A 22,825-nucleotide genomic window follows, 5' to 3' on the forward strand; every position below is an offset into this window, starting at 1 on the left:
TAATAGGTTTTAGTAATCTAGGACGATAAGTTCTCTCTAGAATGTGTCCCAAATATATGAGTCGCCATATTTGGGAAATCTTTGGGGCGTCTACATGTAATAAAGAGTATTAAGACAATAGATTTACGTGATATGTCGTATAGATTTTGTGTTGTATTCAATTTTTACTCTAATGTCCTTTATCTTAGACTCTGAAAACATGAACTAACTATACTTTGCTCAGAGACGCGGCTCCTTTTTTTTTGATCGAGTGTGCGTGAGCTTCTTTTAACAAATTCTTTAAAAAACTGTTGGGTTTCATTGCAGAAATATATTTGTGCTAGTTCGCAATAATCACATCAAGATTGCGAAATATCGCGGGATTTTTGTCGTGATCTGCTGAACGACGTTTAAATGAAACTTAATCATAAGGTGGGCGATAGATAACTCGGACTTGAAGAATTGAAGGTCAATAAATGTTAAATTCACCTATACATCTTATCACATAATACAACATCTTGTATTTTTGCAGCTACCCTGAAATTTGTTCTAGTCTCTATATCTGACATGGGCAAACTAGGGCCGACGGGCCAAATCCGGCCCGTTGAGTAATTCAGTCTGGCCTGCGTGAAGCCGCCACAACCAACCTAAATCCAAATTTTGATGTTTTAGCTGGAAATAGCTCATGAATTTGTTGAGATTGCAATTAAATTAGGTTTGGCACGAGGCCTATTGCTTTCCACTTTTGCTGTTGTAACACTGTAAATATTGTGCATAAAATGTAACTTTTTACGTCATACTTACATGGCCCGCCAGTCTAGATAGGCAAAATTTTTGGCCTCAGTTCTAAAAACCTTGCCCACATCAGGTCCACACCAGATGGATACTCACGTGAACAGCCAAATATCCCTCTGTAGTAGCGGCTAAATGACGATTCGGACCGTCCTAATTGTTTATAAGTTAGCCCAATAGTCTTTTACGGCGGAGGCGAAGCAAATAGCCACCATATGTGAGTCCTACTGTCTAGGGAGCAAACTACTTGGGAAGCTAATAATATGATAATTATGAACAAATATCTGCCTGTAGTACAAAACAGATGTCTAAATAATAGTCCAATAACCGTATAAATGTTACTAGGGACAATATATCCACCCCGTCTCATAAAAGTATATTAATCAGCCTCTAATAATATAGTCCGGTACGGAGGTGTATTCAAATAGCAATTGGGATCTCATATTTATCGCTAATTCAAAGCTGTATTGAAAAAGGTATCCTGGAGTGGTGTTCTACGTATTAGTTTTGCTACTTGAAATATTGGTAAATTAAAAACTCAAACAAGTAATTATAAAACATTACATTGCAATATCAGTTAATATGACACTTCTTTCTTACAGTATAAATGAAATTTACGCTAACGGAATACATGTATCGACCAAGCTTGGCCAGTGATATTAATATAAGCTTCGTAAAAACGTGAGATATTTTGACAAAAGTCAGTATATCTTATTTTCGAAATTATGTTCTGCACGACTTTTTGAATTGCGACATATTTTGCGGCATTCGCTTTCATTTGTAGCGTGAACGCTATTTATTACGCATAATCTGTGATCTTAATATCTGTTTTCTATCTTAGGAGATTCAATTTTATTATTGATTGTGAATTGCCTCTATAGCACGCCATTGGGTAGGTCTGTTATTATATACTTGAAATTAGAAATAAAAATCGTTTTTTAGAAATGGGTTCTCACAATATAATAATTAACCCATCGACTTTTTCTATTTAATTAGGATGCAAAGGTCTTTTACATTAAATTGTTTATTTCATTTCTATGCCCACATCGCTGTGAGAAAAGCTCTGGACAGATAACAAGTGATAGAAAGTTACTATATGAAATCTTTTTTTGTTGTTGCCTAATTTGTTGCGTGCATATCTAAATTAAATATTTCAAATCCAACGGTTTGCATTTTTTTCGTACGCAGAAACCGTACTCGCGATTGCGCTCTTTACCTCTCGTCGCGTCGAAGCCTTTTTTCCATCTCAGCCCCAAGGGCAGAGTCGATCGGCGTTATATAAATCCAAGATTCGTAAGCTAGATGTTAGTTCTCTTGCTGAAAAGTAAGAGAGTAAGAGGGAGACTACACAACTTGTAAGGTAAGAATCTTTTTTATTATTTACGCAACGGGAGTTCGTTTGCAATGAAACACACGATGGCCCTACTATAAAATTCAGATTGAAAAGTTTCAGATTTCATGATAGAATTTGATATATTTTGGAAATATTCGACAGATTCAGATTTTTATTTTCGTCGTGCATGAAATATTGTACAAACAAAATTGATCAAAATATATAACAAAACATCAATTAAAATATACTGGAATACAATATTTGCGCAATTGACGAGGAACCGCGAGAGACTAATAAAGTCATCGTGTCAGCGACACCGTAAAGCTGAACACCGTAAAGCTGAAAAAATGATGAAATTCTAAATTTAATAACTGAATTATGAATGTAAAATGGAGTTTTGACTTATATTTATTACTTTTTTTAAATCGCTCCTCGAGTGAAACAACTAAAAAAAATAAAACACCGACAGAATAATCAGAATAATCATAGGACCGAGGTTCTCCACGTGCTTAAGCTTTCAAACCAGCTTTCTTTCCCCGGCGAAAAGTTTTAAATCTATGGTAAATAAATATGATCGCGATTGGTAATGAATGGCCTAAACATGGACGATTATAGGGCTGCCATACCCATACAGAAGGTTAGCAATAGCGATGAATATATCGTCGCAATCGCTATTTGAATGACATTGTAGAGTCTTGTGTAGACGATTAGGAGACTTGGAATAAGTTTGTTTACATGATCGCCGCTTACATAGGATTTACATATTGATCCCGGGAGAAGAAAGCCGATAAGACGGCTTAATCATATGACGAACCACGGCCTCTCGCCAGGTTACCAGTTCATGTCGGGTACGCGATGAGTTAGTACGTTATTCGTTTTCGGAAGCATGGACTTGAACATCCTACTTTGTAAAGGGCTATCGGGCAGCCATATAGGCACCAAGTTAGGAATAGAGATGGAAATATTTTCCAAAATGTCATTTAAATTTCACCCTATGTAGAGAGCTATAAAGATAGGCAGTAGGTTTACTCTTATTATTGTCTTGGCGGTCGTAAATAGCGTAATTACAGTAATGGAAAGTACTAAAATGAAGACTCATTTGCGGCAGCCACTCAGCGGCAAATTAATTTTCGCGTGTCCAATGTAATGAGGCAATAAAACCTAAAGAGAGCAATTACCGACTCAAATGACACTTAGTAGTTAGCGACGACAACAAATAACACAGTACATAAACAAACAAGATGGCAGATAAAGTCAGAAAGGTTCAGACACGATCTGCCGAAAGCAAAAGTCTGGAATAAACAGATATTACCACACAAGCGCAGGCGAGGCCTCGTGTATATCTCGGAAATGGAAGGGGATCATCTCTGAACAAAGTTACGTATGCCGATCACTGAAATTACGAGAGGCACTAAAACTATATAGGGTGGCTAACACGGCGATCACCACGTCTCGAGTAGCCGGGCTCTATATCGAAAGGTCCACCCGGTGAAATTTAATTCTGAATTGAATTAGAAAGTTGTTGTTATCGTTCATTTAAAATCTTTCGAGATTAAACGAACGGTCTGATAATGTACGTCATCTATGACGTCATTTATTATATCACAACATGGTATTAGTAAGCTTGTCAGCAACCAATAAATGTTTGTACTAGTTGCAAGAATATCTTTTGTAAATAGCAACACAGCAAAGGGATTAATCTTTTCGTTCTATATACGTTTGAATATCGTAAAACCTCATCTAAGAGTAGATAGCAATTAAGATACCTAAAAAAATATTAAGAATAAATACAAACACTCGAATATAGGAAGAATATGTGACTATATACCAAATTTTACCAGGTTTTGAGTACTACGTCAACCATTTTCGGTTTAAATTTTTCGCTTTTTTCAAGTTGTTTAGAGAATCTCATAGTAGTACTAATGTGGTTCAAATATGGATGCCTAAATCAATGCAGCGTGACGGGCAGAATTGTGGCTCATATTCTATCATAATAATATTCTGCCCCAAATCTGAATAAAATATATCTGTTTCTGTCTACTAACTGATTTTAATTTGTTTTTCAGAAGTAAACAGTCTAAGATGAAATTACTGGCAACTTTGTCGTTGCTGTTGATTGCAACACAGGCGGCAGTAGGAGAGAAGTAAGTTTTTTTTTTCTACTCCACATTACTAAATTATCGATGTTCAAGGTTACGGGTCGGCAACCTTTAGTATTGAAAAAAGCCATTTGTCATCCTTTCCATAAACCGGTGCTGCAACATCTATTCTAATGTCAGTGGCTATTAAAACAGATTGTCGTAATCGACATCTCGACGAGTTCATCTGACTTCTGAAAATTTGATTTGCTTTCGACGACTGGAAATAAAATTTAGGCTACAAAATCCACAATTTTTTAAGGAAATGCCGACCTTTATACTATTATAAGTAACAGCAAAAATTGCCGAGCGTTGGAACTCGACGTATAGATGTGTGGGGACAACTGCGACAGCATAGGTCGCAGCGTCCCAAAGCAGGTCCAGTTGCAAGGCTTTTCTATGCTACTATAATTTAACAAATCCCGTTTTGTTTCCTCAGTACCTACTCCATTTTCCTGCCTAAATATGTTCGACCAATGACACCATTTGCTTTTGACGTTGAGATAATCAAGAGCGAAAATCCCGTACGAGTGACCGCTACTTTGGAATCTGATGATGGTAAATTCGATGCAAACCTGATAACGGTCATCAACAGCGGTGAGTGATGTTTATTATGCTTTATTTCATATAGCTCCGAACAAAGCAGCTCCAAGTTATGTATACCAACATACCTTTCGTGGAAGCGATGTTATGAATGACCTCAGTCTTTGACTCACAATAGAGACTTAAGTAATCTGAATGGAACGAATGAGACTCACCCTTTCAGCTAACCCAGGGGTTTTCAATCTTTTGGGGTTATTATGCCCGTGAAGAGGTTGACTATCATTTACGGAGCCCCACAGTAAATTTATACTCACAATGTTCCTGAGTAAATTAAAATTACTTTACTTAATGTCTCGAATGTATTTGCTGCTTGTCAAAATTTATTAATGACGTTAAGGCCAGTTTGAATATTTACAAAATTAGCCAAGTCAGTATTTTAATAAGCAAACTTATAGCTCGCTCAGCCCCTTGGTTTCTCGCGGAGTTCTGGGACTCCGTAAGAAGCACCTTGAGAACGTATGAACTGACTGACTTGTCTCTGTGATTGGACTCGATCACCCGTAATACTTATATAAACGCTGATTTGTGGAAGGCCAGCTAAAAGCACGCTATAGACAACAATATTTAAAAATAAACATATATCTATTTGTGTGTAAAGTAATCAATTACAGATGAATAACACTGAATTCACACATCTAAACTATTCGTATCGTTGTGTTTTCAGGTTCAAGCCAAAGAGTTGTCTTAGAACCGGTAAGCTGAATCTTTTAACGAACTCCTATTTTGATATTAATTATTTTTGTGTTTCAATGCTTCGTAGGGATCATTAAACACACATGTATTCGGGAACCTGATCTGAGATGAAAAAATTGAATTCACGAACCGAAAAGAAAAGCGTTGAAGTGATCAATTCTGAGTCGATATATCTAGCGGTTTCAGTTCACTACGAAACCATGCCCGCCCATCTTCAAATTTTCTTAAAGTCATTTTGTTATATTCAGATTCCCGCTGACTATGACGGACCTACAGATTTCCTTTTTTCGATTATCGGTGAAGACACAGTAACTGGTAAAACCTTGTTCCAAAACAAAACTAAGAAGAACGATATCAGCTTCCAGAAGAAATTTGTTTCTATTTTTATTCAAACTGATAAAGCTATTTATCAACCAGGACATACAAGTAAGCTTAACATTCATGCTGATTTTTTTATTATTTTCGCTCAAATTAAGAGTACAGGGTACATAGTATATGGTACATATTACTTATATCAAGGGGAAGAAGAAAATAGACCAGGGCTTGCTCATATGTCGAACTAATTATTACCTGTTGTTCTGCGGCTAAATAAATTATCGTAAACAACTCGCCAGTTAGTTTTTGCATTGACACGAATACAAGCCTTACGAGAACCACCGTTAAGAAGTCCAGTAATCGTCTCAAACATGAATATTCTCACTCGGATTCAAAATATAAATCTTTAACGTTAATTTTGTAATGCTTCAAAACACCGACCTATCTAGTTTGGTACACACTGCGTTCTGTCGATGAATTACGTTAAACAGGATTTTCAAACTTATTCTAAGGAGAGAAAAGTCAACAATTCGGCATAATACAATGGCTTACCATGTCCTCTCATCAGTTTACCAGTCCGTGCCGGATTGGGGAACAGTTGACCAGTTATTCGTTTCATATGCATGGACTTTTCCTATGATCTAGAATCTGACATGAACATACCATTCGGCCCGTTGCTTGATTCAATCTGGCCCGCCTGGTGCTGCCACGACCAAACTAAATTTTGATGTTTTAGTTTAAAAAATACCTCAAGGAATTTGTTGATATTGCGATCAAATTCAGTTTTGGCATGAGGTTTATTGTGTTCCACTTTTGCTTTTGTAACACTGTGAATAATGTTCATAAAATTTAATTTTTTACGTCACACTTACATGACCCGCCAGTCTAGGTGGGCAAAATGTTTGGCCCAGGGTCCAAAAACCATGTCTACTCTTGATCTAGTCTAGATTTTGACAGCTCTACACGGCAATATTCCTTCATCCATTTACGTATTTTTTGTCTAATATAGTCAAATTCCGTGGAGTCGTCACCACACCCGACCTCACTCCACTTATGAACGCCGACGGTACAACTCCGACTGTGACATACAAACTCGCCGATCCGATGAACAATGTTATTTTGATGGAAAGTGACGTCGCATTGAGTAACGGAGTTGCGGGTTCAGAGTTCAAACTGGGAAGATACGCAACACTTGGTGATTGGAGAATTACCTATAAAGTTTACGTGAGTTGATTTTACAATTGTACAGTGGTGTAGGGTACAGCTCACGGAATACTAACTATCTCACCAAGTCTGGTTCAAGACCACTGACTCGAAAGACTTAATTTTGTACTGTATGCATTAAAATACTATATAGGACGAATTCATTTACCCTTACTACTGCCACAAACCAAAGGCGTTTGGTTAACACGTCAGCAAATTGAAAACCATGGCGGATAAAATGATGCGACCACAAACCAAGACAAGTAGGCTGTAAAAGCAGGGCTGCCCCTGATGGTGACAAACTTTTGATGAGTTGTAACATTTTCCTTATGAATAGATCCAGTTTTGATGGATTTGGGGTTAGGTTTCAGGTTTAAGTAGATATAATTCCGCATGATAAACTAAAATCGGGCACACGACTTTGTTAATATACCGGCGCTACCGTCATAAAATAATGGGAAGAGACGGTGCGGTTCGTTCGTGGCAGGAGCCGCCATGAAGCGGTAAGAACTGCGCCTCGTAACTCTCGTCACGTAGTGGTCGTCTGTGACTTTGCTCAGAGATCAGCTTCATATATTTCTTAGAAAATGCTTTGGGCAAATCATCTTATAAAAAGACCAGTAGCATTTTAACAGTAAACACTTTATAAAAATCTCATATCTCAACTATGAATAAAACGGTATTTTTATCACAAGTAAAAGCTATAATATAGAAATCTTAGTTTGTATAATTCAGCGATTTTTTCTTCGCTTCTCATATGGTAAATTTAATCTTTTTAATCTCCAGTAATCTGTATTATCGATACCTTGTGGTTGTTTACCCATCACTTAGACGAGTCGTCTGATGTGTAAAATAAAAAAAAAACGCTGCCTTCGGGCGATTTGTCGTTAGATTCATCTCAGACAATGACAACGCAGAATTGCGGGCGATTGTTCGCAGTTATTCAGAAGAAAAAAAAGGAAAATTTTGTGGCCCGCAAACTTTTTCATTATCAACAACTCTAGCAATTTTAATACGTCTGTGGTCACCTAAAAGTGTTCCCGTGGCCCTGCAGTGGGCCATGGCCTATTGGTTGAGAACCAGTGAGCTAGACGGACTTGATTTGAGATTAAATAATTCAAAATTGTCATTGTCGCTGTATTCCAACCTTAAAACTCAAAACTGCGATTTTCCTGAAAATTCAAATAAATGTAATATCTAAGTAAAGTGACATAAGGTGGACTCTCGGCGGGAACTCAAAAAAAACTTGCCAATTGTCAACGTTACAACACGGCAAAAATTTTGATACCCCAGATTCAGAAACAAAGAAATTGACTTCAATGTAGGGAACAATGTCTAAATTTGCATTGCAAGATCAAAGTTGAGGCAAACACGTGATGTATGGATACTTCCGTAGTATGTGTACCAGGTTATGGTTAGGCCATAATTTTATTCCGACTATCCTTTTTTTAGTTTTATTTACGAATGCGGACACGCTCTGTGTTAGCCAAGTTAATATACCTCCTGCTCACAGATTTCAGTCTCTTTACACAACTTGATGTAAATTTGGTGAACAAAATTAGTTACCTCCATATTGGTACACTTACTTCTGGAGCGCCGGAGTATGTCATAATACGTTGATATTAAACTGAAAATTATTTATTCATCGCAATTTAATAAATGAAATCTTTTGAATATTTTCGTTAATTTAAATTTGTAAGATCACGAACTGAAACGGAGATATAAAATAAGTTGTTGTCTCCCAATTCTGAATAATAGCAATTTTTATTTCATTATCTGTTGTCTGTTTATATGTTCATGCGGCGTTTTGAAGTTTGTGCAAACCTCTAATAATAATTAAACGCTGGCGGCTAATATGCGGTAAATGAAGATTAAAACCTGTTGGTATAGAACTTGAATCTTGCGTCAAATGAGTACAATGATGGTTTATCGTGTTTACTTCGGAAAGGTTTTTCCAGGAATCGCAACATTGAATCGTTAATATTGTAATCTTAGTTTTGACTCGAGCGGTTTTTAAAACCCGTCTTGTCACTCAGGATTTCTGGCTTTAATTTGCGCCACTAAAAGTGATGGATATAATCACGTGATTTTATGGGACGAAAGTTTTCGTTAGAACATGTTTTAAATGAATGGGGTTCTGATTTTTGGGTTACACTGTATTTTGAATGCGATGACCAAAATGTTAAAATGTTATAGAATTTTGACAGCGACTATTTAAATTCGCCGGTAATTTGCGATGAACAAAATTCTAAAATGTTTTGAGTCTTCACAACAAATCGAGTAATCCATACATTTATAATTCGTTCTGTGTACAAGCGACGGTTTGCTCTGAAGCCAGGCTTCAGAGCTTCAGCTTATTCAGCGAACAATTTCTCAATATGCGCATCCACTCAAAAGCACTCGACGTATCCCTAAACCACTCAAGATGCCTATTTATCATTCTCAAAAGTTTAGTAAAATCACGACGTCCTTACAAATTTGCGTAAACACATCAAATCACGTTTTATAAGTCAAGAGGTATTTACGTCACATTGGTGACGTCATATGTATCACGAAAACTGTAGTTTATAACTCTAAGTGCCACGATTTATTCAATAGGCATTATATTTCTTAAAAAGGGTCCCGAAGAGAGATTTCGAAAACAAATATAATACGTGGCTTTACTCGCGCACTCGAAAGTACTTATGGTGCTCCAGAAGTATGCGCACCAAGATGTCGCACAACCTGAATCTTTACCAGTACACACATACTATGTTCAGGTTGTGCGCCATCTTGGCCATACATCTGGAGGTCCGTACCTATTCTACTCTAAGCGATTGTAGTTCAACGCAAAGTGGTGTCGTATATCATGCAATATGCTTCTTGAAAATATAATCGTGCTTTGAAATTCAAAAATAATTTTGCAATCGGAGTATAAGCCTGTTTTAATGTTAAACTATAAGCTCGGGAACGATATTTATTTACAACTAAATTTTAATAAGAACATATTTTCGTAATGCTTTTGAGAGTTTTGTTTTCGCAAAGCTAAAAATACTTGGCTGAATTTGAGACAAGAAGGGCCTCAAGCAATTCGGAAGATTTTAAATAAGAAATACTATAATATATTAGTGCTAACGCGATTTTCTTCTGACTGCCTCGTGATAAAGTTTTAAATCATGACCGGACAAGCAATTTGTAGAATTCTCTATGATATTAGCGCTTCCGTGAGTTTCTCCTGGCGCATTTTTAAGTTGTATGCAATGATTGGCGCTTAGCATGACGCCCCGACTGTATGAACAATAAGCTATTTGCTTTAACGGATATTACCGACTGAAATGATAAAAAGCTAGTTAACAATACAGGATAGCCAAGCACTCTCTTCATATTCGCTGGTCGTCTCAGCTAGTTATAACACTCGTCAACAATGACATTAGTGATGGAACAATGTCTCAAGTTTATTTTTCTGTGTTTTTTTCATGACGAAACAACACCAAATAGAACGCGGGCCACAGATAATGATGCTGCGGGACACATGTGCCCAACCTCACTAAAATTGACTATTTTATGTTCAGGCATATGAAGAGAGCATCACAGTATCAGTTGAAGAATACAAACTGCCAAAGTTCAAAGTTGAAATTAAAACTGATCAGAGTTTCTTGCACCCTGGGTCCATGAAACTTACCGGAGAGGTTGAAGCTTTGTAAGTAAAGTTCTTCAAAATTGAATTTAAATTACAGTTGATATGTCTCGTTTGAAGTCAATTTTAAATTTAAACATGACGCGACTCGAAAAATGCGACTCGAATTCGGCTATTATATGTACAGGGTTTCAAGTTATGGAATATATTGGTTTTAACAGGCAATCCTCGGATTCAAATTCGAAAGTCTACCATTTTGTGTATTTAAATATAATTAAATACATATCAGGCCACTACTATTAAGCTTTCTACACTTTAAATATCATTGTTTTGTCAAGACTTTTGATTTGTTTCATTCATCCTCATAATTTAATGCACACTTCCGGGATTCCAAGGGTGCACTGAGCTTCCACAAGCCTCTCGAATGTTTTATTGGGGTTCAACCAAAAACATTGAAAAACACTGCATTACAATGATGTAGTAGTACCTTGAATGACTGGTCGTCTCAGCTCAAGACAATTTTCGATTTAAAGATGATTCGTCTCTAGAAAGACGACTTGACCCAGGTTATGACATACATACGCGATGGTTGAATACTTGGGTGTCGATCGCTAAATTGGATTATTTAATTCGAAAATTCCTAAGTTATTCTGTACCAAACGTACCCATTTAAGCAAGCGTGTGCTATTTCACAGATTCACCTTTGGACAACCAGTGAAAGGAAGCGGCAGAATTGAATTCACAATTGATAGATGGGTACCACGCGGACAAAAACCCAACATGATTCTGGAGAAATTTGCGGTAAGAAACATTGAATTTTCTCGTGTGGATTTTTTTATTCTCTTTTTTAAAACCCAATCCATAACAATCAGATCAAATGACTATTCGGCATAATTGTTGAGAACTATCTTGCAATTGTTGTATGAATAAGACTTAAAGATAAAATTTGTCCAAGTCATCCCATTCTGATCAAACATTTTTGTGACGAAAACAGCATGACCTCAAGATGATGCTATAGATGGGGCAATTCATTTATTTTTTAAAATCAAAGAATTTCACCATATATTATTTTCAAGTAACAATATTCCTATTTCGCAGGATTTCGACGGAACAGCTTCATTCTCCGTCAATGCATCTGATATTGAAAAAATCTTGAAATGGAATCCCAAATATGGTTCGAGTCCGCTCAAAATAACCGCGTTCGTCAAGGACAAAAATACAGGAGACGAATTCAATGGTGAGTATATATTATTGACTGCATTTCCATGACCCTTGACTCCAGGAAAATATCTTCCTGTACTTTGCTATTACGAAGTTTCTGATGCATATTAATGAGTGTTTTCATGAGTTCGACCCAAACTAGTTACACTCTCATTACCAGCATTTTAATTTATAATAGTTAACCACTTGGCAAGTACTGGTATAATAAGCTTATGAGAAGACAAAAAGACCATTGAATTATTTGATCTGTACATAAATTTCAGAAACACAACTAAAAACTGACAAATAGCATAACAAAAGATTTTGTGTATGCATGTTTTCTCTAATCGCCTGTTGAGAATATTCAGTCAAAGCTTTTTATGTTTTTTAAGCTTTTTAAGTTTAAGCTCCAAAAAATTAGGAAGTCTTACTTTGGCTTCGGAGTGTTTGGAATGATGCCTTCGACCAATATCAACAGAAGCGCGCCAAACCCCGACTTTGCAGCCTTAAACGTTGGCCTATGCTAGGAGTGTGCGACGTTTATTGTTGGTGGGTCATGTAACCAACTTCAGACATCTATAGCTGGGCCACTCAAAAGAATGTAGCTATTGGTATGAATGCAAAACAACGAGCGATTTAATGCAGTGACAAGAGCAAAAAACATGTATTTCTACCCACTTGAGCGCTTTATTAAACATGAACAGTCTGATAAGGTAAATATGCTTGATGGGAAAAATTTGAGTGTTGAAAAGGGCACACTTAAGGGCTTGATGGGCCGAGATGTGAGCCGTGGGCCGTCTGTTGCACACCACTGGCCTATAGACTATTTCTTATGTGAAGCGTTGCTTTGGGTGAAGTAGAAAATGCTTGTAATTTATGTTACTATTATCATTAAACAGCTACAACGTCTGTTGACCTTCACAGTAAGCGAATGAAAGTTGAAGCGATTGCAAAACCTGAATTCATCAAAGCTGGACTTCCATACGTGGCATACGTGAGTTGTTTTTTATTTTCATTATCTTGGCAAAATCGCCGATAGCTGGGGGTTTCAACCTCATTCATCTTAAATTCTATCGATGCCTAAGGATATATATAGATAATAAGAATTGAGAAACCCTGATCTAGGGGTGTTCGCGTGGCGCTGACGTCAAACAAACGTAAAGATGAAGTCAAATAAACATCAAATCAGGAGCTTCAAGTCTTTTTTTCATTTTTAGTTAAAAGTATCAGAACAAGATGGAACTCTACTTTCTGAAGATGACAGAGAGAACCTGGATATGATTATTAATGTTGAATATACGTAAGTCAACTTAATTTGTGAGTACTCCTGTTGTGTGTGTACCAGGTTGGGGTTAGGGCATAATTTCATCCCAATTTTCCTTATTTTAGTTCTATTACAAATTCGGGGACTAGCCAAGTGACTTCCGTAGTATTTTTTGGACCTGAAATTATGGCCTAACCCTAACCTGGTACACATACTACGTTCCGGTGTCCGTCAACTAGGTTCACATACTTCGGAAGTACCAAAATACGGGTTCACTGACTACCGCAACGTTCCAAAAACGATGTGAGATAATCCACTCACTTCAAGTTAATATAAAAACAATATATACCAAACATGGCTCAATACGACCCGCTGGCCAAATCCGGCCCGCTAGGTATTCAATCTGGCCCGCCTGATGCTGCCACAACCAAACTGAAACCAACTTTTGAAGTTTTAGTTAAAAATAGCTAAAGGAATTTGTTGATATTGCGGTTAAATTAAGTTTAGCTACGAAGTTTACTGATTTCCACAGTTGTATTTGTAACACTGTAAACATTGTTCATATAATGCAACTCGTTACGTCATACTTACATGGCCCGCCAGTTTTGATGGGCAAAATTTTTGGCTCACATTCTAAGACCGTGCCCACTCCTGATATATACTCTAACATTCTTAATTCATGATCACAGTTATCGATGGAACTGGCGACCATTCGGAGGAAATTCAGATGGAAGACGAGAACCAAAAAAAATGTCGGTTCCCTTACAAGTAGGAAAGGACGGGATTGCTATGTTCAAGATCACAGCCGATGCGAGCGACTTCCAACGAGTAAACTTCCAGGTGGGTTTAAATTTATAAGTCTCCTCTAATTTGGCAACTCAAATACTTCTATTGGGCGTAGCATAACAATTTTTGTACATGTAAATCCTAACCCCCACCTGACTATTCCATCCAAAATGACGTCACTACGACGTCACAATCACGTCATAGAGAAGACCCACATGACAAGACTAGACTGAGTAATATCAGAAAGGAAAATGCTATTATATAGACTTTAACGCATATTTGCACCATCAAAGTCAGACGAATCGTTACAGAAAGATATTCGTGTTGTGTGCAGCAAGATCTTTGACTCACTTAGGATAGTTATATCCAATCTTGCTACAACACTCTTGCATTATATCCATACAGATCCACCGGCACAAAAGCATAAAAGAAGGATAAATAGAAAATGTCTCATAATAACCCAATCGATACAATTACATCGTTTTATTAATTTGCATATCTCGATTTGAAAAAAATATTTGATTTTATTCTGAGATCATCAGGTTATCAAAAATGCCCAGCCATACTTCCAACTATTTATTTCTGAGAGGCTATAAATGGTGTCATTTCTAGGACTGGGTGTTTTCGAATATGTGATGATTTCAGAATCGAATCGAATATTTTTTTCGACTCGAACACTTGTGAGATTTAAAATTGTATAAAATTTTCTTATTGTATTAGATCCTGCGGAAACATAAATTACTGAAAACATAGAATACATCACTCAGGCAGATTGCTGAGCGTTCACACACAATAAAAAAAAAACTTATTCATAAAAAATCACTACAGAAAAGAGTCATATATCAGAATTGCGTTGAAAAAATATGGCTTTAATAGAAAAAAATTTAGAAATTTACCTCGACCATTGGCGGAAAGAAAAATCAAGATGGTGGCGATTCGAAATTTTGCTCTGAACCAATTCGAATAATTTACTAATCGATTCGATTTGAATATTCGATTCTAAATGCCCAGTTCACACAACAAACTTTGCCTTCAGGTCAAAATCCTCTCTTACCCAAACAAAGACGAATACTGGACAAGTTGGGGAGCGGAACCGTTCAAATCGCCGTCAAATACATTCATCCAAGTTTCTACTGATGATACTACATTGACCGTAGGCGACAAAGCCAGCTTGACTATTTACACCACAGAAGAGGCGGACAGTTATAGATTTACGGTAAGAATAGTTTATAACTTAATTGCTCTAGAATTGAGTGTTTCTCAACGTTTTTTCTTTCTTTTACCGCTTTTGTTTTACAAAAATTATTTTGTTGCGTTCCCGTTATTTCACAACAATTTTTCGGTTTTATTTCAAGCCATGGGAACACTTGTATTTTGCGCATGTGAACATTTAAATGCTTACGTTTAATGATGAAACATTTATCTATTGTTATAACAGATCCTAGCCAGAGGAAAACTGCTCAAGCAAGAGCTTTACACTCCAGCAGAATACGTGAAAGAAACCGACAGTTTTAAATTCAGTTACATGTTTGACGTCACCAAAGATATGTCACCAAATGTTTACGTCATTGTATCATTCATTCGTTCCGACGGTGAAATTGTTGCTGACAGCGTGAAAATTACAGTCCAAGCTACTCTCGAAAACAAGGTAGGTATAGGCTAAAGTGGGATAGACTCGAGTTACTTTTTCTCTAGCTCTTTAGCGTTTTAGTGGTCGCCCGTAGTGAACTTGCTACGAGCGAATATACTCAAAAAAACTGTTCAAAAGAAATGACCTGACTCGAACTAAAATACCCACCAGAGAGACTCGATTTCAGCAAAAAAACTCTCGGCCCGACGTACAACTTGCGTTGCGTTACTAACAATTGAAAAGGTTTTTCTAAATTGTAAAAGAACATAAGGACAAGGTCCTACCTCAAAAAAATGAATTTAACCGTTAATTTTTATACGACGATTATACGCATTTCGTTCTGAAAAAGACTCTACACAGCCAACTTTACGTTTCGGCATTGCACACTCAATTTCTCACATGCAGATTTTGAGAATAGTGTCCCCGTTCTTCAAGACAGATGACCAAGCCAAGCACTGACAGTCTCAAAATACTAATATTTCTAATTTTTAATTCAGGTTACCATGACAACAAGTACTGCTAAAACCGACGCAGGGATGCCAGTTAGTATTACAGTTAACGCAGCAGCAGGATCTTTCGTAGGTCTGAGAGCAATTGATCAAAGTGTTTTACTGCTCAAATCTGGCAACGATATCACCAAAGACAAGGTAAGAAACTTTTATCTTCTACATGGGGGTGTTTCAGCACCTTGATAAGGTTCTGTACAAAAGAGAAGGAACCTAATAAGTGGTGGGATTCAAATTTTTTGTCAGCCGGTTCCTTCACAAAAGTTATATTTTTCAGCCGGTTCTGTTAAAAACAGAACATTGACAGTAACTAGTAATGCTAACCGGTTCGCTGATCTCATAAAAATCAGTGAGACCGTTTCATAGATCCGTTGCGAACTGACTGAATCCCATCACTGGACCTAATCCAGACCCAATGTAACCCCAGATCCACAAATATACAAACTTGTTCTATCTTTTTAGATTTTCCAAGACTTGGATAAATATGGAGCTTCAAGCGGTTCCATTGGCTGGGGCGGCGGATGGGGCAGATGGTGGTGGCCATACCCCATAGGAGGTGCTGATGTTAGTGAAGTATTTGATGTAAGTATCTCCCTACGACTAATCAATCATTTTTTATGTGGCGCTCATTTGGACCTCTCGCTCCGACCAAGGCCTGGGCAAAAACAGTCTTCCAATTCTCCATTTAAAACTACATTCGTATAATTAGAAATTTATGAAAAATGTTTTAGACATGAACCCACACAAAAGTAGGAGAACAGATATCAAAAAACACGTTCCGTCAGTAATAAAATTCCATGCGCTTAGAATATCAAAATTTGCGCGTTCATCTGTGTGGTATTCTCTTCCAGTTACGAAACTCAATTGAAACAAACAGATTTCTTAGTAATCTTCATTCTCTATTACTTAATCTTTGTAGTCATAGTCAAGTTTATTTTTTTCCAACCAGCAAAATAATAAATATTCTTCAGTTAAAATACTTGTGTTACCATTTACAATTGTCAACTTTTACGTAAAATATCACCACTTCATTTTTGTATAAGCTTTGTATAATGGTTTTGAGCCCTAAAAAAACAGTGCACTAAAATCAGTTTTCAAAGTTGCCAGAACCGTGTCCGACTCCATGGGAGTGCAGTGTCAGTATTGGTGTGAGACATTATTTTCATCTATCTAAATTGCTGTTTTCTTTTATTCCAGAACTCCGGAATCCTTGTTCTTACCGATGCTCTCGTCTATTCAAGCAAGCCGGACTGTGAGTTTGGTTTATTATTTTTTTGCCTTTGCAGTCAAATTCATTCGCCACAAATTACACTTTCGCGCCAAAACGGGTACACGAACTTCTAAATTCGGGCCTCGAAAAATTGTTTTTAAAGGGAAGAATTATTATATATTTGGTTTTATCGAAAAATTTCTTGACATAGAATTATTTGAAAATTTCAACTATTGTATGTAAAAGTTCCGCATTAGGGAATCGCCCTAGACATTCAAACACATGCGAAAATGTCTCTTTTTATTCAAAATTTCAATTTCCTAAAATCGAATTTGACTGCGAAGGCGGCTTCTTGCATCAAATAATAATATCAGTTAGTGTACTCCATAAGAGACTGGTACAAACGTGTTTGGAGTTATTTGTCTGATATTATAGTTTGGTGCAAAAAAAATGTGTTTATCCTTCGTCATGGCCCCTCACAATAGCGTGACTTGGCGGAGGATAATCTGTGCAATTTTAGCGAAGTTAGACGAGGTTAAGTCAAATGTTTCAGCTTTAGTTTAAGTGTTAGTGTTCTGTACTAATGTTTTGGAGTTTGAGATTGGTTAAATCTGTCTCCTATTTACGAGACATTGAAAAACGAACTAAATTTAACAATTCAACCCGACCCGACTATGGGGTAAAAGAATAGATTCCTGCATTAGTTTCAATCCGTAATAGCAAAATTTTGGCTGTAGAATCTATTTATAAGTTTCTGTCAGAAATTTCAATCTCATGTCTTGAAGTCTGGTTTAAAATTTGTAAATATAACAAATTTGAAGCTGCGAACCTATTACCAGTAAAGATCGCTAAATTTAGACTTCATAGCTCTGTATTTCCTTACCATCAGATCGAACTTATGCTCTTACAAGTATAGTCAGTTATTGAATGTACAGACTAGTTCAGATATGTTGGATAAAAGTGCTACCAGGAACTTAAATCACAAACTTTTAATGCAATGATACAAATGTAACCATTTTAGTTAGTATGTATAATCTGGTACGTTTACGTCATGATACTAACACTTATAACACACGATCAGATGATTTTGGTTGTCCGTTTTGTGGAGGCGGAATTGGATTCGGTGGCGGAGCAGGGGGAGGTAGACCAATCAGACTCATGTCTTTTTCTGCCAAACCTGCTCCCTTGAGACGCCAGATGGCGCAATCGTCTTCCGTGCCAAAAACGAGGAGCTACTTTCCAGAAAGTTGGATCTGGGCTAAAGAAGAGATAGGGTTAGGAAAAAATTACGGTTGGAATAACGAGAATGCAAAGAAGTTTATTAACCACAGAGTGTTTAATAAAGCATGGTTATTGAAAACTCGTCACGATAACGTCACAAATTTGTTACGTCATCAGATAACCGAATACCACAAATTAATTTCCATAACTAATAAGGTGTGAATCAAAAGTTCGACACATCAGCTTCTTTGAAGCATAATTGACGTCATAACCCTGGTGACGTCATACAAATATTTCACAGATTCTGGTAGCTTTTTTCGACCGTTTCGGCCTCTTGGAGCGAGAAATTTGGTAATGGCCATGCCGAGAGCCCTGATGGGGTTTGCGAAACCCGCGCCAATGGCACGGCAGTATTCGAAGGCAAAGAGTTCCGCGCCAAAGACCCGCAGTTATTTTCCTGAGTCCTGGATATGGGCAGATGAATATATAGGGTTAGAGACTGGTGTTTTAGATATTGGTCATTGGGAATGCAATTTTCGTGGTTTGAGGTGCTCTGAATCATGAAAACTAATGAAAATCATATTTGCATCTTGATAATTCGCACGTATTGGAAGTTGTTAGTTAAATTTTCAAAGCATTTCCAATTATTCAACACTATTTAATTTAAAATGAAGACCCTAGCAGAAATATACATATATAAAACCTGATAAATTAATTTCTGAAAAGGCTCAGAACCTTGCCTTAGAAAACTTATAAATATTATGTTATGGAATTCCGATTTTATCAGGGAATAGAGGGATACTTCGGAGAATTGCTGGTGAACCCATCGCGGAGGATAGAGGAGGTGCAAAAGCATGGGCCTTATTTTACACCAGAAAATTGAAAGCTGAAATTGCGGCGCAAAAACTCCGAAGTTATTTCCCAGAAACTTGGATATGGAGTCAGAGTTATATAGGGTTAGAAAGTCATATCTCAAATGCATTGCTTGAATTTTTAAACTAAAAATCTTAGGAGATGTTTGTGCCATAGCTTTGCTTGCTACATTGCAAAAATCTGGCCCATGCATGTCGCCACCGTCTTGTACATAAATATCCAAGTCTCGAAAGAATTACTCCAAAAATAAATCTACGATATACCGACAAAACTCTAATGTCATTATCGCCAAGCATCCAATCTTGACACTTTGAATTAATTAGTATGGTAAATGCAGATATGCAGAGTTTGCAAACAGCCCGATAACATTTAAAATTGAAAACACATAAATTCACCTAAACGAAAAATATCCGTACCGGCGAACGGAAACAGCCGCCCAATCTTAAACGTTGAGCTGGCTCGATATTTCGTAAGTTCTATACTTAGGTTTTTCTTTTACCTCTCAATGCATTCCATATATTTGAGTTAGTTTTGTTCGATGAACTAAGTGAAAAAAACTACAAAGATGTAAATTGTGAATCTCCCCTTCTCCAATCGGACGATATTTCTCATTTCGATGTTTCGATCCGTCAATCATCTCAAATCTCAAGAATGTTCACTCTTTGCACGAGGATAGCTCACCCTTTAATAATTAAATCACCGGCCATTTTGCCTTCAAAACATATTACTATCCGACCCCAAAGTCATGTTACAAGACTAATGATATTTGGATCGGCAGTGGAGAGTATATGTTATTCATTTTAGCGATTTGGCCAAAAGAAGAAACTATTTGTATAGAAATCGAAGGAGAAAAAGTGTGCCATACTTTTGCCTTACCACAACCCATAATGTTATCGGCATCAGCACCGGCAACAGCTGTACTGAGATCACCAGAAGGAACAAATAATGTCAAAGTCACAAGATTTTTTTTCCCTGAATCATGGATCTGGACGGATAGTATTTCAGGGTACGGGCTCTCAAAAGTTGCCTCCGCCTCTTCAAAAAGCGTTGAAATACCACGCTCTGTCCTGCTTTGTCGGATCATATATGTTTCACAACTATATGATAAAAATGTGGCATGAGTTATGTTGGAAGTTCGTCGTAAGTTTGACACAAACAACTGGTCGACTTGCCTCATACCTGTCTGATAACTGGACAAGGAAACATGCTTCTTCGTATATTTAAGTCGTCTTATCTGTTTTCCTCCATCCCCCAACTCACCCCCTGATAAATATACAGAATAATACTTTTGCAGACAAATGTTCACAACTCACTAAAATGAGAATCAGTACATTGTCGGCTGGCTCGTCGTTAAAATCATCGAATTGTTAGTTGCCAGAATAATCGCATTTTAAAGAAAAGCACCAATGCTGCTATTTTACACTTGGTTGATTTTCGATTTTGCGTAAACCACGCCTTATTCAATGAAGTATACTTGCAATTCGACTCACTGGTACTGGTAGACAAGACATCCGACCGAAAACGTCATCTTACATTTGTACTACATCTACCAGTTGGAACTATAGTCTACTCCATCTGATTCGATATTATTCTAACGATTGAAACAACCCAACAAAGAAGCGAATGGCGGTTAAGAATTGGGATGCGAGTATTCTGACCTGTCATGCGCCAGTGCTGATAATTCTTAGATGTATAATTTATTTCGAAAACTCCATGATGTAAACTAATTCAAATGCAGAATTCTGGAAAGCGAGAAAAACCTAGTTAAACGAGACTTAGGCCAGAAATAAACAAACAAAAACTCGCGAACGTCTTGATAGTTGAAAACTCCATAATGTAAACTAATTTAAATGGAGAATTCTGGAAAGCGAGAAAAACCTAGTTAAACGAGACTTAGGCCAGAAATAAACCACCAAAAAGCCGCGAACGTCTTGATAGTAGACGCCCAATATAGCAGTTATATTACATGCCTTCAATATGAAGTTAGATGACAGGTAGAGCAAATAGCTTTTGGAAACTTCATTACGGTATCGCTTCCGAACTCGAACTGTTTAGCTGCGACGCGACACTTGCGATACCCCATATCACTGTATAGTATTTGTTTTGAGGGGTTAGTGACACCTAGAGTTAGAATATACTATATATTCTTTATTCGAGAGACGACGCATGAGCGATAGCATTTCAGTTTACTGTATATGTTGACTTGCATCACTTCTCAAATAATCTTTACTTCAGTCATTCAACCGATATTTTCGTGTCGTCGTAAACGAGGACTCCTACGAAATAAGAGATGTGCTATGTTCGATCGAAAAGATATGCTTAGACCAGCAGCGCCAGGAATGGCTGCTAACTCCGGGCTGCGATTCAAGGGAGATTCGAAACAAACATCGAAAGCTAGAACGAATTTTCCCGAGTCCTGGATCTGGACGGATAGTACCTTAGGGTACGGTTTGAGCTAAAATAGATGAATGTTACACAAGCTGGTATTATAGGTGAACCCCGCATGTTTTCAAACTCATACTTCAATACCCAGCCATGGTATGTGTGATGAACTGGATAAGCTTTACGGTCTTTCCAAAAACATAACAGCTCTCTCTTTCCGGTCTGAAGCCTACATCGGAACATGGTGGGGAAATTCTCAAATCGTGTTTGCACGAGATTTTTTACAGAAACACTTCACGCACACACGACCAGGCACTGCATTCACTCCACACAGCAATTGATTTTTTTCAAATAAACAAATTGGTTACGTATTTGCTAGTTAGACGTTGAGTACACTTGCTACTCTCTGTTAAAGATTCTTTCCGTGTGCGTAAGAACTGCGAATATCTTGGTTTTGCAATGAAAGATTAGCATTGTTTCGCCGCTGCGTCTGAAACGCTGAGCTGGTACGCTATTTTGGTAATTTTCACTCTATTTTATTGTTTCAATCTTACATTATCTTCGAATTAGTTTTACCCAGCTAACTAAGTATAAAACGCTGAAGAATCTTTAACTTTGAGACGACAGCCTACTTTAATCGAATGATATTTCCAATTTTTCAAAAACTATCACTAGGGGGGGACACAGGGTGCCGCATGACTGAAGACGGATTTGAAGTCTGCGCAATGATGATGATGCGAGGTATACAGGATGAAACGTTTATCATGAACTCTCCCCCGAAAACAAGATCTTTTTTCCCTGAGACTTGGATTTGGACCGAAGATAAAATAGGGTTAGATCTAAATACTGCATGAAATGATTCATCATCTAACTATACTCGCCTACTTTACTTACTTGCTTGATTTAATCATTAACATTCTTCTTGTACTTTGTGACATATGCTTCAAACAACATAAACGTAAAAGTTATTTCGAGTAATCTAAAAAAAAACACAAAACATATCAACAACTCACACACATGGACGCTGCGACACTTGAGATATCATATTTCGACAAAGTATTTATTGTGACATCACGCATTG

General features: G+C 37.2%; 1 protein-coding gene across 9 annotated transcripts in view; it reads left to right on the forward strand.

The window, feature by feature from the left end:
* Positions 1 to 2,057: 2,057 nt before the first annotated feature.
* LOC120334398 (CD109 antigen-like) overlaps positions 2,058 to 22,825 on the forward strand; it is a 48,882-nt gene continuing 28,114 nt past the window's right edge. For 4 of the 9 annotated variants that reach the window (XM_078109343.1, XM_078109337.1, XM_078109338.1 and 1 more), the window contains exons 1-17: positions 2,058 to 2,131; positions 4,171 to 4,248; positions 4,682 to 4,839; positions 5,510 to 5,538; positions 5,787 to 5,964; positions 6,863 to 7,077; positions 10,608 to 10,735; positions 11,368 to 11,473; positions 11,771 to 11,909; positions 12,772 to 12,866; positions 13,090 to 13,172; positions 13,826 to 13,976; positions 14,959 to 15,138; positions 15,361 to 15,570; positions 16,050 to 16,199; positions 16,521 to 16,640; positions 17,256 to 17,310. In XM_078109343.1, coding sequence (XP_077965469.1) covers positions 4,187 to 4,248; positions 4,682 to 4,839; positions 5,510 to 5,538; positions 5,787 to 5,964; positions 6,863 to 7,077; positions 10,608 to 10,735; positions 11,368 to 11,473; positions 11,771 to 11,909; positions 12,772 to 12,866; positions 13,090 to 13,172; positions 13,826 to 13,976; positions 14,959 to 15,138; positions 15,361 to 15,570; positions 16,050 to 16,199; positions 16,521 to 16,640; positions 17,256 to 17,310 — 2,059 coding nt within the window. In that variant the 5' untranslated portion in view covers positions 2,058 to 2,131; positions 4,171 to 4,186. Of the gene's footprint in view, positions 2,132 to 3,361; positions 3,593 to 4,170; positions 4,249 to 4,681; positions 4,840 to 5,509; positions 5,539 to 5,786; positions 5,965 to 6,862; positions 7,078 to 10,607; positions 10,736 to 11,367; positions 11,474 to 11,770; positions 11,910 to 12,771; positions 12,867 to 13,089; positions 13,173 to 13,825; positions 13,977 to 14,958; positions 15,139 to 15,360; positions 15,571 to 16,049; positions 16,200 to 16,520; positions 16,641 to 17,255; positions 17,311 to 18,349; positions 18,543 to 18,790; positions 18,981 to 21,597; positions 21,806 to 22,419; positions 22,577 to 22,825 lie in introns of those variants that run through there. The other 5 variants (XM_078109341.1, XM_078109342.1, XM_078109339.1 and 2 more) reach the window with 5 other exon arrangements.

Source organism: Styela clava, chromosome 15 (genome assembly GCF_964204865.1).
Source record: "Styela clava chromosome 15, kaStyClav1.hap1.2, whole genome shotgun sequence".
NCBI lineage: Eukaryota > Metazoa > Chordata > Ascidiacea > Stolidobranchia > Styelidae > Styela > Styela clava.